General features: G+C 44.8%; 1 protein-coding gene and 1 non-coding gene across 2 annotated transcripts; one reads left to right on the plus strand and one right to left on the minus strand.

Annotated features, from left to right (window-relative positions):
- The first annotated feature begins 203 nt into the window (after positions 1-203).
- On the plus strand, positions 204-275 carry TRNAW-CCA (transfer RNA tryptophan (anticodon CCA)). The gene has a single exon. It is a non-coding gene; the product is annotated as a tRNA-Trp (tRNA).
- A 6,052-nt stretch (positions 276-6,327) lies between these two features.
- ATOH1 (atonal bHLH transcription factor 1) lies at positions 6,328-7,386 on the minus strand. Its single transcript, XM_069595021.1, has one exon. It carries the CDS (start codon positions 7,384-7,386, stop codon positions 6,328-6,330), a length of 1,059 nt encoding a protein of 352 aa, XP_069451122.1.
- Between the last annotated feature and the right edge of the window lie 9,895 nt (positions 7,387-17,281).

Genomic DNA, 17,281 nt, shown 5'->3' on the forward strand with positions numbered 1-17,281 from the left:
GAACTGAACTTCTACCTTCCTGGTCAACAGGTAGCCGTATGTTTTCAGATCTCTCTTAGTTTTGTGGCATTTAACCTCACCCCCAGATTAAGGACCCCTCCCAATCCTAGACCTTCCCCCACCAACATTCCAAGGCCAAGTGTTTGTAGGGGCAGGAAGGCAACAAGGATTGTGAGGAAAGGCCTCTTAAAGAGACAAGGGCTTCCCTGGTGGCTCAGTGGGTAAAGCATCTGCCTCCAATGCGGGAGACCCGGGTTCGATCCCTGGGTTGGGAAGATCCCTTGGTGGAAGAAATGGCAGCCCACTCCAGTACTCTTGCCTGGAAAATCCCATGGACTGAGAAGCCTGGTAGGCTACAGTCCGTGGGGTCACAAAGAGTCGGACATGACTGAGCAAGTTCACTTCACTTCTTCACTTCAGTGGCTCTGAAGAACGACTACATCTGCTGTCTTGGGAAACCCCAAGACAGCCACCTAAGACCTAGCTCACACCTTCCAGCCTCATCCTGACAGTAGCTGGGCCTGGTGAACCCCGCATCAGAAGAGTATTTCCTTTATTAGATCACTTAACTCTCAGTGGGGCTTCCCTGGTGGCTCAGATGGTAAAGAACCTGCCTGCAATGTGGGAGACCCAGATTCGATCCCGGGATCAGAAAGATACCCTGGAGGAGGGCACGGCAACACACTCTAGGGTTCTTGCCTGGTGAATTCCATGCATAGAGGAGCCAGGTGGACTACAGTTCGTGGGGTCGCAAGGAGTTGGACAGGACTGAACGACTAACACTTTTAACAGAATTGTTAGAGCTAAAAACAAAACCAAAAGCTTGTATTGGAGAGCACTTATTTGTCATGTCTTTGGAAGAATTTTCTGGTTTTCCTGGAGAGCAGCATGAACTTGCCTCATGGGACTGACTTCCTGCAGACTAGGCAGCCAAAACCTCTTCTATTTCTCTCTTGGTTTTGGAAGCGGGACTGAAACAGGAAATGGGAGAGGTCTCAAATCTTGGTACCACAGTGCTTAGTTCTGTCTTTCTGAAGGCGCTGAAAGAAAGGGAATCATAGATTTGCGTCTGGGCCTTGGGTTGTGAGAGACAGTGGCCGCGCTCTTTCCAATCAGAGCTTGAACTCTAAGAACTGTAACAGCATCCGTATATCCACTGAATAGAGGATGTTTTAAGCGTAAGGGAGCGCCTGAAGAACTGTCTTTTTGATTAGAAAGGGAAACGCATCTTCCCCTGCAAGCCCTGGCCGGGCAGTCGCGGAGCGCGTCTGCGAGGCCCTCGGCGCGGCGCCGCTTCACCGCTTCGGGTGCCCCAGTCCCCGGCCCGGCTCTTCGCGGACGACCCGGCAGCTCGCCCGCCGCCGCCGCCCCTCAGCTTCCCCTCCCCTTGGCATTGCTTGGCTTTCCCTTCCCGCGGCCTCTTTTCTCGCCCGGCCGGTTGCCGGGAGGTGCAGTGGGCAGTGGCGGCTCCCGCTGCGAAGCTGGGGGAGGAGAGGGGCCCGGGCCTGGCGCGGGAGGCGGCGAGAGACGCTCGCTTCTGTGAGTTCTGCCGGCGGGGGGCCGAGGAAGGCTGTGGACGCGGAGGAGGCCGGGGTGGAGGAGGCCGGGGAGGGGTGATGATGGTGTTAAATGTGGCCGCGCTGCTCCCCGGGGAGCTGCCTGAAAGGAGAGTGCGCTCACCAGCTGACAGCGCGTGCTCCGCTCCAGACGCTCGGCACCGCGGCCAGGAGCCTCTGCCAGCCCCTCTATTGTCAGCCGTTCTCTAATTAAGAAACACTCACATTACGGCAAACCACCCCCACGCTTCTTGGTTCCTGTCCTTTTCTTTATCTCCCCCCAGACTTCTCTCCTCCCCTGACTCTCCCCTGCGTCCCAGGATTTAACCCATTCTCCGCTCCGTTGGCCTTTTCTGGTTCGTGGCCTAGCAGAAGAGGAGGGACCTCCGTGGTCTGCGATTCTCTTGGGGGTTCTACTCCGCCTGGGGTGAGGGTGGCTGGTGAGAGCAATGTCAAAAAAAAAAAAAAAAAGAGGAAAAACTTCACCTATATTATAGCTACTCTACCTCCCATCTCTCACCCCTTCACCCAACACCAACTGCAATCGGTTCAAGTATGAGAGGTAGTGTTTAACTCTCACCAGGACTTGCTGGTTTTTCCAGATTTCAGTTGACAAATCTAGATTGCCATTGCCAAACGGGTTTGCTGCTTTTCGTTTCCATCTCCAAGTGGGCTCTGGAACTGCCAAGAGGAAGTTGATCATGTCTTTCTTGAACTTTCAAATGAACAGAGGAGAGAAGTAATTATAAGATATCCTTTTAATGAAAGACCGCTTATTTGGTTCAGGTTTAAATCTCTAAAATCAATAGAAAGGCCTAAGGAAAGCATTGCTCCTGCTTTAGTTAAGATTAAGGAAATTAAGTACCCCACATTTTTTCTGGTCAGGCTGGACCCCTAGTTAGCAAAGTACCGTGGAGTCGTGTTTAAACTTGCCGGTTGCCAAAAAGAAACTTCTTCAGCTTTCTGTGAAATCAAATAAGTTTCACAAAGTGTGGTGAGCCTAAGTACTCCACAAATAAAAGTGGTGGTGGTGGAGTGGAAGACAGAACGTAAGATAAAATACAAAGTAAGCTGTTTAAAGCATATAAAACTCTGGAAAGCACGGGCAGCGTCGCAGAAGACTAACCCGATTTATCTATCTTCATTTCTTTAAGAAATGCTGCCTCTTTGTTTGTTTGGGTGATATTAAGCATGTCTAACTTGCACACATAGTTGATTCCTTTGCTAGTATCTTGGATACTTGGATCTGACTTTGGAAGGTAGAAGCTAATTGCTAATAATGGAGAGAAAGGAACCAGTCAGCATGGCAGGAGTGGTCTGGCATATGGGGAATGAGCACTCAGAAATACTCAATATTCAAGTTTCCAAAATATTAATGAGATTATAGCAACCTGCAGCTATATGTTACAGCTTGTTAATGGAGTGTAAGAGAGCGAGCTGCCAAACGTTTGTTATGCAAACTCCATAGCAGAACCTTAAAATGGAAATGTGATTGGACATCTCTTTCAACGAAATGCCAGCGTTAAAAGAAAGAAATAGAATGAAGGAAAGAAAAGAGGTTGAAGTCCTCGTTTTAACTTTGAGCACTTAATTTATTGCAAAGTAATTTGGCTTTTTTATGCATCTCTTGATGGGTCAAAAGAATTCATCCTCACTTTTCAATCAGTGTGATATAGAGTTTCCAATCTGATATTCTGTATGGCTATTCTTGAGAGAAGAAATGGAAAGTGACTCCACTGAATGAAGCTGGCATTTTCTCCACTTCATATATAATGCCACTAACATTTAAAAAGTATAAATATCTGACTATCATTGTGGTACAAGGGGCAGTAGGTGGGGATCCCTGAACATTTACATAGCTGTAGTGCCTATCCATCTATTTTCTCAGAGAAAGTCTGTGGGCACATTGACATAGTGGATGGGAGTAGAAAGCTCCAGTTCTGAATATTGACATTATCTAGCTATGTAATTTTGGGACAAGTCAGGGACAGTAGTTTCCTCATTTATAAATGATGTGGAGGAAGATGTTCCTGGCGTCATTTCCATTGAAATTTTAGGAGTCTATAAGAAGAAAAGAAATAACTTTTAAGAGTCTTTTAACTCTGGTTAACACAAAAGAAGCATAAATAGCTGTGGAAAATGAAATACAGACTGTTTTCTTTGAGAAAAAACCCCGCAGCTTTATTTTTTCTTGGTCTTGTCCTTCCCCTACTGATTCATAACGGATAAAACAATTCTAGGTCCTCTTCTCTCTCCATCCACACCTACGTGCAAACAAACCAAGCCAAATAACTATAAAAACAGGTGTATATTCATCCTGCAAGTTTGCCGGCTGTCTATGCCTGTTGAGTCTGCTGATTGAGAACGAAATGGAAATGTGTTAGAAGCAATCGCTTGATTTATTCAACAGTCCGAAGATTCCTGATGTTTATCAGGGAGTACAGCAAACTCACTGAGTGCAAAAGGTTATCGAAGGGTCAGGTGCATTGTTTCTGCCTCTGGAAACTGTCACGAGCCACCACTTTCTCTGAGAGCTGGCGAGTCTTTGGCTTCCCTTGGTCGTCAGCTTCAGGCGAAAGCCATGGATCCCTAGGTGGTCAGTTAATGGTTTGTTCCTCGATTCCCTACTCAAGACCAGAACTTCGTTCCCTCGCCCGCATTCCTTTTTCTGCAAACCCAGTTTGTGGTGCTCTCCTTTTTTCAAGGTGCTGGCGGGAAGAAGAGAATTCAGGAGCAATTAAACTAACCTCACTTTTCCCCTTCCTCCAGCCCGCTTCCCTGTTGTCACAATTTATCTCAATGTAGACACAAAATACAAAGGATTTGGCTTAAAATCAACCTCTCCAATCCAGCGGAGTTTAGCCAGTGGAAATTCACCCAGTCTTTAATAAAATAGTTTTACTCTCGACGTTTGCCAAGAACATTTTAAAAAGTCTGCTTTCTACACACATACTTCCTATTAGCTTTTTCTAAATCTATGATCCTGAGACCCAGGATATATTTTTTCCTGAGAATGGTGAGATGAAAGTGAGTGAACTGTTTCTGCCACTGACTAAAAAATGTAGTTAAACATTTTCAACATAGGCATTAATTTAGAAGGACAAGATTAAAGTAAATATCATCTTCACTGGAAGAAGTAGAATAGTTTGGAAACAAAAAAGTGTAGCACAACCATTTCCTAGGATGACTGCAGGTTTCTATTTTTTGAATCAATGGGCCCCAATACCCCTTTCCCGTCAAGTTCTTTTCCATTGTTCTCTTTTCCTCTCAGTGGCTTCCCCACTCCCCCCCAGCCTGCCCCCGCCCCCCACAAAGAAGAGAGAATGAGAGGGCAGGAGGGAGGAAGGAGAGAAAGCTTGTGTTGTGTATTTGAACTTTGGGGCAGAGGGGAAAGCTTTCAACTTGGCTAAAGTTTTTAAGAAGTGAAATAGCTGATCCTGGTAAAGTTCTCTACTGGCTAGATCCTAGGAGACCTCAGACTCCTTGCAGAGGTTTTTGGGATGGGAATAAGGAGCACGGAAATATCCTGGGAAGATTCTAGAGGCAAAATTGTATTGAAAATTTGGGAAAGGTTTTATCTCACCGTTTAATTATTGACCCAATCGCTTTTCTGTATTGGATTTTTGGTACTACTTGATGCTACAAGGTTTATAACGGAATTTTTCTTCAAAACTCGTGGTTCACATAAACGTGCATTTAATAGAAGACAGTTCAAACATTCAAGGTCATTTTAAACTGTTTTTATGCTTATATTAGAATGAAATAAGTAACTGACAAGTAAAAGTTATTTTCACATTTATTTTTATCATTTTGCAAAAGGAATACATAAAACAATGGCGGTTGGCTTTGCTAAATTAAAATAAAATGATCTCGAGTAGAAAAACGTAAAAAAAATGAATCAAGATAAGTAGAAATGGTAGCAAACACTCAATAATAAATACGTCTTCTGATATTAAAGCAAAATAAAATTGACCAAATGCTTTTGACACTACTGGATGTAGGTTATTTATTTTTAAAAAACAAACATTTGTAAAGAGCATAAGGATCATAAGTGGCCGTATTTAAAAAAACAAAAACAAAACTGGTCTGCAATTGGCAGTTGAGTTTGTCCCAGAGCCGCAGTAGTGGCGGCTGATAAAGTGCGTGCGCCAAGTTTCCGAAAAGACGCCAAGGTTCTCGCGGTCCGATATATATACTGGGTATGCTTATGCAATATATAAACCTCAAAGTTCATTGTTTTCCAACAATTCCATAGTCAAAACTTATTCACCTTGGAAGCATTAACTTTGCGTTTCACAATGAATTTGGGGAGACAACTTCGGAATACTCACTCTGCCACACGCGAGTGCGCGCAACACACAAGGATGGATGCCCAGGGCATAAAATAAATTAAACACAAACCAGCGACAGAGAAGTAGATTCGATGTTTTAGCAGCGTATTGGCAGCAGAGAACTAGAATAATGTTGCTATGTATGAGTACATATAATTAAACCTTATCTATCTACAGGAGGAGCAGAATGTGGGAGAACAGAACACAACTTTTAACAGCAAGCATTCACCGAACAATATGGACGATAGGAAGTTTGGGACAGCGGCGGCTTTTGCAAACCATCAAATGTAGCTGCCATCTGAAGCCAAGTCGTTGCTAAACAACGACCATCACTTAGCAAAAATTAAAAGGGTGCGGGGATCTTTTACCGCGGGGCTCTCCGCGCACTGGAAAAGGGTGATTTTGTTTCTGTCTCAGTTTTCCAGGTTTTGGACACCTTCCTAACTTGCCTCATCCGAGTCACTGTAATGGGAATGGGGGGAAAACTCCCCGTCGCTTCTGTGGGATCGGGGGGAAGTTTTGCTACTTTCCTCCTGCACTGGCTGCAGGATGCCCCCAGGCAGCGAAGGCGACAAGTTCTTTTGCGCCATCATCGCCGTCAGGGCGCTGTCCTCGAAAGTCGAGAAGTGCAGAGCGTCCAGCTGCACCGAGTAACCACCAGCGGAGGCCGGGGCCGAAAAGCGAGTCCGGCAGCTGCCGGGAGGGGTCGGTCGCTGAGCCCCTCCCGAGGCTGGCGGCGTCCCCGCTGCAGTCGCGGTGCCCGCGCCTGCTTCGTAGGGGGCGGCGGCGCGAAGGTGGTGGTGGTCGCTCTTGCAAGATGCTGGTGGCGGCGGCGGCTGGTCTCCGCTGCTGGGGGTTTGAAGCAGCTCGGACAAGGCGTTGATGTAGATCTGGGCCATCTGCAGGGTCTCGTACTTGGACAGCTTCTTGTCGTTATTGAAGGACGGGATAACATTGCGAAGCTGGTCGAAGGCGTGATTCAGCCCGTGCATCCTGCGTCGCTCCCTGGCGTTGGCCGCCAGCCGCCTTTGCTTCTGCACCCCGTTCACCTGTTTGCTGGAAGGGGCGCGCTGGCGGCTGCAGCCCAGCTCGTCTACCACCACCCCGCCTTTCAGCTTGCACAGCTGTTCCCGCACTTTTACCGGTCCCGGGCTCTTGCTGCTGCCACTGCCGCCGCTCCTTCTCACCAGCTCCCCTCGGGCGTCCGCCTCGTCCCGGGGCGCGGCGGCCTCGGAGGCACCCAGCTCTGGGGAATGGAGCAAGTACTGGGCGGCGCGTGCCGTGCAGATGCCCTGCAAAGTGGGAGCCAGCCAGGCGCGTGGGTCGGTGCTGTCCAGGAGGGACAGCTCCGCCGGGTAGACCGGATGCTCTCTCGCCTGCAGGGTCGCAGGAGGCTGGGGTGGCGGCGGCTGCGAGAGGTGGTGCGGCTGGGGATGACGATGGTGGTCCCCCAACTCCTTCCCCTCAGCCCACTCTTCTGCATGCAGCAGGCGGGACATTGCACTGTAGAGGCTCGGAGGCTCAGGGTCGGAGGAGGCACTGGCAAACAAGCTCAACCAAAAATCCCTTCCCGGGTCTCTACTCTAATGTCTTAGTTTTTTTGTTTTTTTCCTCCTCGACCCTCCCCCACCCACTCGGAGATCACACACCAGGTCGCGTGCAACCAAGCTTCTCTGGTTGCTGAAGGCGCTGCGCCCCTTTAAAAAGCGGCACGCGCCAGTGTGTCTCCCCCCGCTCCTCTCCCAGCCCCCTCCTCGCGCCGGTCGCGTGTCTGCTCAGCCAATGGAGGGCGCGGGCAGGCGCGTGCGAGCAGCCAATCAAAGAGTTTTTACATCGGGAGAAGAGTTCCTGTTAGTGAAGCGCTTGGGCGGTGGCTCCAGGTTTTTGTTTTTTCCCCCCCGGCCTCTGTTAAGTTCGTAGATTCATATGTTAATTGCGGGCTGTAATTTGACTCCAGTGTTGTGTCACCCCGCCAGGGGCTGGGGTGCTTGAGCGTTTGCTGAGCGGACTCTTGGCTGGAGCCCGAGCAGACTCGGGTCAGAAGTGCGCAGCCACCGGGCGGCTGAGCGTCCCCGGACGAAGCTAGACGCGCCTGGGGCAAGGAGGGCTCTCGCGGAGAGAAGAGAAGTTCGTTTGCCCTTTGCTTCTTCACGCTGGGATCGCAGTTCGCACAGTTTGTGCCCACACGTTTAAAATCTCTCATATAGAATATGGCATATGTATACATGCATATCTATGCATGTAATACATACATGTATCTATGTATAAATATTGCACTATGTAATTGCTAAATGACGTCCACCATTTGAAATCAATGTTGGAATTTTTTTAGTATTGTCTCCGAATATGTTTTTCATTTTTCACCTCTCGCTCCAGATCGACGTTATGTAGTCTCTTTCTTAATGGAAAGTAAAGCTCTGGTACAGTTATAGAATGCACCAAACTCCAAATCCCCACCCCCACCCCAAATCCTCTCCGTTCTCCTTTCCCAGCACCCTGAGGCCAGATAGGATGGTAATCTGCAGAAAACTCTCCTCAGAGTAGTTTTAAGGAAGGGATATTGTGTTGTTTCCACACCCACAGTAGGACTTCATACTAAATGCGGAACAAGGGGAGGGGGGTGGCGAAAGAACCCGGTCTTGCGTTCCGGGCAATTCGGAACACCCTCACGGTAAAGAAGCCCGGAGTGATCTGACCTGACTCAGGAGCCCCAAGTTTAATACGGCGCGAGGCTTCTCTGGCAAACACCCAGAAACCACAGCCTAAGTCACTGCACCCCAGATCACTTAGGGTGTGCTCTCTCCAACGCCCAACCCCATCCGCGGCCGCCGCCTGGCGGAACGCTGAAACCCGGGAGGTCCTGGGCGAAGCTCGGAGGCTGTCTCCCAGGTGAATATCACCCTCCCTCCGCGCCTGCAGCTGGGGGTAATCATGCCAAAAAGCCAATCAGAAACGCCTTGGCCCCGGGCATGCCCATGCTGGCGCCCAACCCTGCTCCACTCTCTTCTGCACCTTACCTTCCTCAAGCGAGTGGGACGCAGCCAGCTCGTGCTAGTGCTGTTTTCCACTTTAGCGGTGGCTGTCCTCTGTAAAGGAGTTTCGTCCTCTGGAAAAGATGCTAAAGAGAAATGCCGGCAGACAACGGTCCTTGGAACATGGTTTTGCAGTGCCGAGAAATGACTGAAAGTTGTTCTCGCTAGTGTTCACAGGGACTTGATCTAACCTGCCTATAGAACTCCCTGGACAGAAGAATCTCCGGGACTAGACTAGATTTAGAATGATGGATGGATAGATAGATCGATTGATCTATCATCTATCATCTATCTTCTGTAGCTTCATGGAGATAGAGAAAGAGAGAGAGAGAGACAGAGTGTAGTTTGTGGTGAAATGCATTTCTTTTGCTCTGAGAATGAAGAGGAAGCTCTTTTTCTTCACTTCTCTCCCTCACCTCCCACACTTGCTTTCCTTCTTTTCCATCAGGTAGGCAGAGGAGGCTAGATGTCTGAGTTGGAGGTGGGAGCATGAGGCCCGGAGCATGGGATTGGAGCCTGAGTTTCATGAACTGGATACCTCTGCAGAGGCTTTCAGTCTTGGGATGTCAAACACTACCTAATGTAAGTGTCTGTTCAGTTCAGTTCAGTTCAGTTCAGTTGCTCAGTCATGTCCGACTCTTTGCGACTCACCAGGCCTCCCTGTCCACCACCATCTCCCGGAGTTTGCTCAGACTCACGTCCATCGAGTCAGTGATGCCATCCAGCCATCTCATCCTCTGTCGTCCCCTTCTCCTCCTGCCCCTAATCCCTCCCAGTATCAGAGTCTTTTCCAATGAGTCAACCCTTCGCATGAGGTGACCAAAGTACTGGAGCTTCAGCTTTAGCATCATTCCTTCCAAAGAAATCCCAGGGTTGATTTCCTTCAGAATGGACTGGTTGGATCTCCTTGCAGTCCAAGGGACTCTCAAGAGTCTTCTCCAACACCACAGTTCAAAAGCATCAATTCTTCAGTGCTCAGCCTTCTTCACAGTCCAACTCTCACATCCCTACATGACCACAGGAAAAACCATAGCCTTGACTAAATGGACCTTAGTCGGCACAGTAATGTCTCTGCTTTTGAATATATTTCTTTTTTGAAAAGGCAGAGGAACCAGAGATCAAATTGCCAACATCTGCCGGATCATGGAAAAAGCAAGAGAGTTCCAGAAAAACATCTATTTCTGCTTTATTGACTATGCCAAAGCCTTTGACTGTGTGGATCACAAGAAACTGTGGAAAATTCTTCAGGAGATGGGAATACCAGACCACCTAACCTGCCTCTTGAGAAATCTGTATGCAGGTCAGGAAGCAACAGTTAGAACTGGACATGGAACAACAGACTGGTTCCAAATAGGAAAAGGAGTATGTCAAGCCTGTATATTGTCACCCTGCTTATTTAACTTCTATGCAGAGTACATCATGAGAAATGCTGGACTGGAAGAAATGCAGGCTGGAATCAAGATTGCTGGGAGACATATCAATAACCTCAGATATGCAGATGACACCACCCTTATGGCAGAAAGTAAAGAGGAGCTAAAAAGCCTCTTGATGAAAGTGAAAGAGGAGAGTGAAAAAGTTGGCTTAAAACTGCTCAACATTCAGAAAACGAAGATCATGACATCTGGTCCCATCACTTCATGGGAATAGATGGGGAAACAGTGGAAATAGTGTCAGACTTTATGTTTTTGGGCTCCAAAATCACTGCAGATGGTGATTGCAGCCATGAAATTAAAAGACGCTTACTCCTTGGAAGAAAAGTTATGACCAACCTAGATAGTATATTCAAAAGCGGAGACATTACTTTGCTGACTAAGGTCCGTCTAGTCAAGGCTATGGTTTTTCCTGTGGTCATGTAAGTGTGTGTAGGGGCTGGATAGTGAGTGGCAGAAGCAGCTGAGTATTGCCTATGGCAGTTTAAGCAGAAAGAGGAGGGCTTTTCTGTGCTGGACAACTGGATTAGTTACATATGTGTGCCTGCTCAGTCATGTCCAACTCTTTGCAACCCCATGGATTGTAGCCCACGAGGCACCTCTGTCCATTGGATTCTCCAGGCAAGAATACTGGAGTGGGTTGTCATTTCCTCCGCCAGGGGATCTTCCCCACCTAGGGATCAAACCCAAGTCTCCTTCAGCTCCTGCACTGGCAAGTGGGTTCTTTGCCACGGAGCCACCTGGGAAGCCTGATTAGCTAAATACAGAAGGACTAATTAAAAAAAAGTAAGCATTTGAGTAAAATAGGAGTAAGGTTTCTCACTGTCAGAGAAGGGAATTACAAATATGGAAATGGACAAAGCTGTAGTGTTGAATTTGAATTGGAGATTTTGCTTTGAATTTATGGTTTTCAGTATGTATAAATAGATGATACAGGAATAGAATAGATATAAATGTGGAGTTTATGTGCATTCACATATATATATATATATATATATATATATATTCCCTAGTTCTTTTCATTCTCAGGGCTTGGGATCAGGAATGAGCATATCTAGCTATCAAATTTTACTTTCCAAATAAATTGCCCACTAAACAGACCAGGGTTCTTGGAAAAATGAACTAATTTCAGGGATGGTAGCAATGTTAATTTCCTGATTTTGATGGCTTTATTGTGGTTATATAAGAGAAGAGAACATTCTCCTTTTCAGGGACTACTCACTAAAATATTCAGCTTATTCTCAAATAGTTTAGTTAAAAAGGTTCCTTGCATTACGCTTTCAACTTTTCTATAAGTTTGATATTCTCTTGAATAAAAAGTAAACACAACAAATAGGCATATTTAATTTGTTCTTTGCATGTCTAGAGTTACCAATTCATGTCTAGCCAAGCATTATACAAGTGCCGGGGCCTGTAGTTATTGCTGAAACTTGAAATGTTGTTCTGCCCAGCTACAGTAGAGTATGTATTCAATGGACTTATGAATTCTCAAGTTTTAATGACTATTCAATTCATAAAAAGTAAAAAAATTTATCTCAAGATGTGCCCCAAATTGAATATTAACTTGAAATGTATTCTTCTACAGGTTATTTAAAGTAAAAATTTTAAATCTTTACAAATTCTCCTAGGCAGTGTTGTGATCAGGTTACAAACATTAAAAAAACAAAAAAAAGAAAAATCAAGCAAGCAACCAAAGGAATTCCCATAGCCCCCAGAAGTATTGTTTTCACCATTGTTTATAGCAATTATGAGGAAGAATTAAGTATATCCTATCATTCCTATGTGAATGGCATTTCAGAGTAATCAGATGGTATTGCCTTAGTTCATGAGGAAAATTTCTTTTCAAACTAATTCCATCTAATAAGGATAGAAGAAATAGAAGACTTAGAAAATTCATCATTTCACAACCCCTAATGAAAATTTTTATTTAAGTAATCGATAGCAGTGAATGAAACAATTAGACCAAGGTTTGTTGGGGGAATCTGATAATGGATGTATCAGTCTGTCACCACTGGAACCTGTTCATCAATCATAGCATCTTTCAGAGTAGTGCATGATATTATGTGCTTCCTGACTTTTCATGTATTATGAAGTACTCATATAATTAATATAATTGATTATATTCTTTGCAGCTAAAGGTAGACAAGCTCTATACAGTCAGCAAAGACAAGACGGGGAGCTGACTGTGGCTCAGATCGTGAACTCCTTATTGCCAAATTCAGACTTAAATTGAAGAAGTAGGGAAAACCACCAGACCATTCAGGTATGACCTAAATCAAATCCCTTATGATTATACAGTGGAAGTGACAAATAGATTCAAGGGATTAGATATGATAGACAGAGTGCCTGAACAACTATGGAAGGAGGTTCCTGATGTTGTATAGGCAGCAGGGATCAAGACCATTCCCAAGGAAAAGTAATGCAAAAAGGCAAAATGGCTGTCTGAGGAGGCCTTACAAATAGCTGTGAAAAGAAGAGAAGTGAAATACAAAGGAGAAAAGGAAAGATATAAGCATCTGAATGCAGAATTCCAAAGAATAGAAAGGAGAGATAAGAAAGCCTTCCTCAGTGATCAGTGCAAAGAAATAGAGGAAGACAATAGAATGGGAAAGACTAGAGATCTCGTCAAGAAAATTAGAGATACCAAGGGAACATTTCATGCAAAGATGGGCACAATAAAGGACATAAATGATATGGATCTAACAGAAGCAGAAGATATTAAGAAGAGGTGGCAAGAATACACAGAAGAACTATACAAAAAAGATCTTCACGACCCAGATAATCACAATGGTGTGATCACTCACCTAGAGCCAGATATGCCAGAATGCAAAGTCAAGTGGGCCTTAGGAAACATCATTACAAACAAAGCTAGTGGAGGTGAAGGAATTCCAATTGAGCTATTTCAAATCCTAAAAGATGATGCTGTGAAAGTGCTGCACTCAATATGCCAGCAAATTTGGAAAACTCAGCAGTGGCTGCAGGACTAGAAAAGGTCAGTTTTCATTCCAATCCCAAAGAAAGGCAATGCCAAAGAATGTTCTCGAAATACCGCATAGTTGCATTCATCTCACATGCTAGTAAAGTAATGCTCAAAATTCTCCAAGCCAGGCTTCAACAGTACATGAACTGTGAACTTCCAGATGTTCAGGCTGGTTTTAGAAAGGCAGAGGAACCAGAGACCAAATTGCTAACATCCATTGGATCGTCAAAAAAGCAAGAGAATTTCAGAAAAACATCTACTTCTGCTTTACCGACTATGCTAAAGCCTTTGACGGTGTGGATCACAACAAACTGGAAAATTCTTCAAGAGATGGGAATACCAGACCACCTGATCTGCCTCCCAAGAAATCTGTATGCAGGTCAGGAAGCAACAGTTAGAACTGGACATGGAACAACAGACTGGTTCCAAATCAGGAAAGGAGTACATCAAGGCTGTATATTGTCACCTTGGTTATTTAACTTCTATGCAGAGTACATCATGAGAAGCTCTGGGCTGGATGAAGCACAAGTGGAATGAAGATTGCTGGGAGAAATATCAATAACCTCAGATATGCAGATGACAAAGAAGAACTAATGAGCCTCTTGATGAAAGTGAAAGAGAAGAGTGAAAAAGATGGCTTAAAACTCAACATTCAGAAAACTAAGATCATGGCATCTGGTCCCATCACTTCATGGGAAATAGATGGGGAAACAATGGAAACAGTGACAGACTTTATTTTGGGGGGCTTCAAAATTACTGCAGATGGTGACTGCATCCATGAAATTAAAAGATACTTGCTCTTTGGAAGAAAAGTTATGACCAACCTAGACAGTATATTAGAAAGCAGAGACGTTACTTTGCCAACAAAGGTCCATCTAGTCAAAGCTATGGTTTTTCCAGTAGTATATATGGATGTGAGAGTTGGACCATAAAGAAAGCTGAGTGCTGAAGAATTGATGCTTTTGAACTGTGGTGTTGGAAAAGACTTTTGAGAGTCCCTTGGACAGCAAGGAGATCCAACCAGTCCATCCTAAAGGAAATCAGTCCTGAATATTATTTGCAAGGACTTATGCTGAAGCTGAAATTCCAATAATTTGGCAACCTGATGTGAAGAACTGACTCACTGGAAAAGACCCTGATCCTGGGAAAGATTTCAGGCAGGAGGAGAAGGGGATAACAGAGGTTGAGATGGTTGGATGACATCATCAACTCAATGGACATGAGTTTTAGCAGGCTCCGGGAGTTGGTGATGGACAGGGAGGCCTGGTGTGCTGCAGTCCATGGGGTCGCAAAGAGTCGGACATGACTGAGTGACTAACTAAACTGAACTGATGAAGTGCTCAGACTTCTATGAAGTATCCTTAAAAAAAAAAAAAAAAAGAAGTGAATCTGAGTTTATAATATGGGGGATATCATATTGGGCTTCCACGGTGGCTCAGTGGTAAAGAGTCCACTTGCAATGCAGGATCCGCAGGATACACTGGTTCAATCCCTAGGTCAGGAAGTCCCCTGGAGAAGGGCCTGTCAACTCACTCCGGTGTTCTTGCCTGGAGAATCCCATGGATAAGAGGAGTCTGGGGGCTACAGTCCATAGGGTCGGAAAGAGTTAGACACAACAAACCCACTTCGTGTGACATTCTATAGAACAAATGTTCAGTTTCCCCAAGTCTGTGTCATGAAGAAAGGAGAGAGGTGAGGATTGTTCTTAATTAAGACAGTCTCAAGATATAGCACCTTGAGCAATGTGTGGACCTTGTTTGGATTCAGATTCAATAGTAAAAGGATCATTTTAAAGACACTTGATGAAATATGAATATAAATGCAGTATTATGTGATACCAGTGAGTTATTGTTAGTTTCTTCTATGTATGATAAAGGCAATGTGGTATCTAAAAAGCTGTCCATACCTTCAGAGTCACACTTACATATATATATATATATATATGTAAGATAACATGCCTATGATTTGCTTTGAAGTACTTTATGAACAAGAGCAACAGTATAAAAAAGGAATAATGAAGCACATGTACAAAAATCTTGATAATCACTAATATGGGTGATATAATAATTCAGTAAACCATTACTTGAACATGAAAATTTTCATAATAAAGTTCTATTAGTTCAGTGACATCTCACTGTCTATAATATATCAACCACAGAGTCCAGCTTTTAATTCTCAGTTATCTGGTCCTAACCTATGTTTCTAGACTGAGATTTCATTATTCCTTTTGCACAGCTTCTTGTATTTATTTCAAGGATCATCTATGTACATAAAAATCACTTGGGATATTCATTAATAAGGTAGATTCCTGGGCCCCTACTAAATCTACCAAATCAACTTTTTGAAAGGAACCGAGGACTTGTATTTAAAATAAGCACCCCAAGGGTTGTCCCACTTTGCGAATTATTTTTCTAGAAGATTTCCTGTACTCTATTCAGCTAGTTTATAGCTCTCAGAACTTGTAATTCCTGTCACCACAAACATGCTAATCCAGACACCTATTATCTAGTCCTACTTTCTAGAAGGCAAGCTAAGTTTCAAGGTCTAGCCTAAATGCTTCCTCTCTAAGAATTCTTCTCTTCTCACCTCTGGAATTACCATTCATCTTTCAGCAAGGAGATGAAAGCAAGGTGACTTAGGGTCTACTATTACACTAAAGTCTTGTTAGAGCTGTTCGCAGTTACATTTGTTACAGTTCCTAGGTTTGCTTAAGTTTCATTGACCACCAGAAACTGTAAACTCCGTCACAATTTTATAGTATCTGTATCAGTTATCTATCGCTCCATATCCACCCCCAACCTCACCTTAGTGGTTTAAACAACAAACACTTACTACATCACAGTTTCTGTGGGTAAGAGATTCTGGAGCTGCTGAGTTGGGTGGTTCTGGCTCAAGATTTCTCAAGAGGTTTTACTGAAAATGTCAGCTCAAGTTTTAGTATCTGAAGGCTTGACTGGGACTGGAATGGCCACTTCCTAGATGGTCCCTTCACAAGGCTGCAGAGTTAGTTCTGGCTGTTGGCAGTAGGCCCAAGTTTCTTGCCATGTGGATCTTCTCATATGGCTGTTTGAGTGTCCTATGGCATACGAACACCTTGCTTATTCAGAGGAAATGATTCAAGGGAGAAAAATGCAAGCTTCAGTATCTTTTAAGAGGGTTTCTCAGGTGGCTTGGTGGAGAAGAATCCTCCTGCCACGTAGGAGATGCCTGTTGGATCCCTGGGTTGGGAAGATCCCCTGAAGAAGGAAATGGCAACCCACTTCAATATTCTTGCCTGAGAAATCCCAAGGGCAGAGGAGCCTGGAGGGCTACAGTCAATGGTGTTGCAAAGAACTGGACTCAACTGAGGATGCACACATCTTAAGCCATTTTTTTTCTTCACTGAAAGTGAAATGCACAGGTCTTCCTCTCAACACTGTCTTATTGCAACAGCAGCCTATTTTTGGCTTGCAGACATAATGAGTCACCCTATCCACGAACCAGGGCTCAGTTCTTCCTTCTTTGTTAGCTGTTCCTTTTCTGTTACCTCATTAGAGGTGAGACATTGATGAAATGGAGTAATAAAAGAGTCTGGGACACCTGTTCATGTAACTTACTTATGCTCTCTTGAACTTACTGGGTCTGATCCAGAATTGCTATTTCCATGATATGATGGATGGATATTTTCCCCTCCCCTCTCCCCCTGTCGAACTTATAATTAATGAGATATCCAGATCAAAGTGAACAGCCTCAGTTGCACAGCACTTAATATTCCTTCATTAAGAGTTTAGTCTCTGCTAGAGGCCAGTAGCATCCAAGATCTGTTTGGAATGGTGGCCAGTTCTGTGCTTCAGATGGCATAATCTTGTTCCAAGCCCTTAGAAGTCTGTCTGTGACTCTTCTACTGGGGCTTACAAAAGACCCTACATGCAAACTTATGTTCCACAAATAGCTCCAGCACCATAGGATCTGC

The sequence above is a fragment of the Ovis canadensis genome, chromosome 6 (assembly GCF_042477335.2).
Source record: "Ovis canadensis isolate MfBH-ARS-UI-01 breed Bighorn chromosome 6, ARS-UI_OviCan_v2, whole genome shotgun sequence".
NCBI lineage: Eukaryota > Metazoa > Chordata > Mammalia > Artiodactyla > Bovidae > Ovis > Ovis canadensis.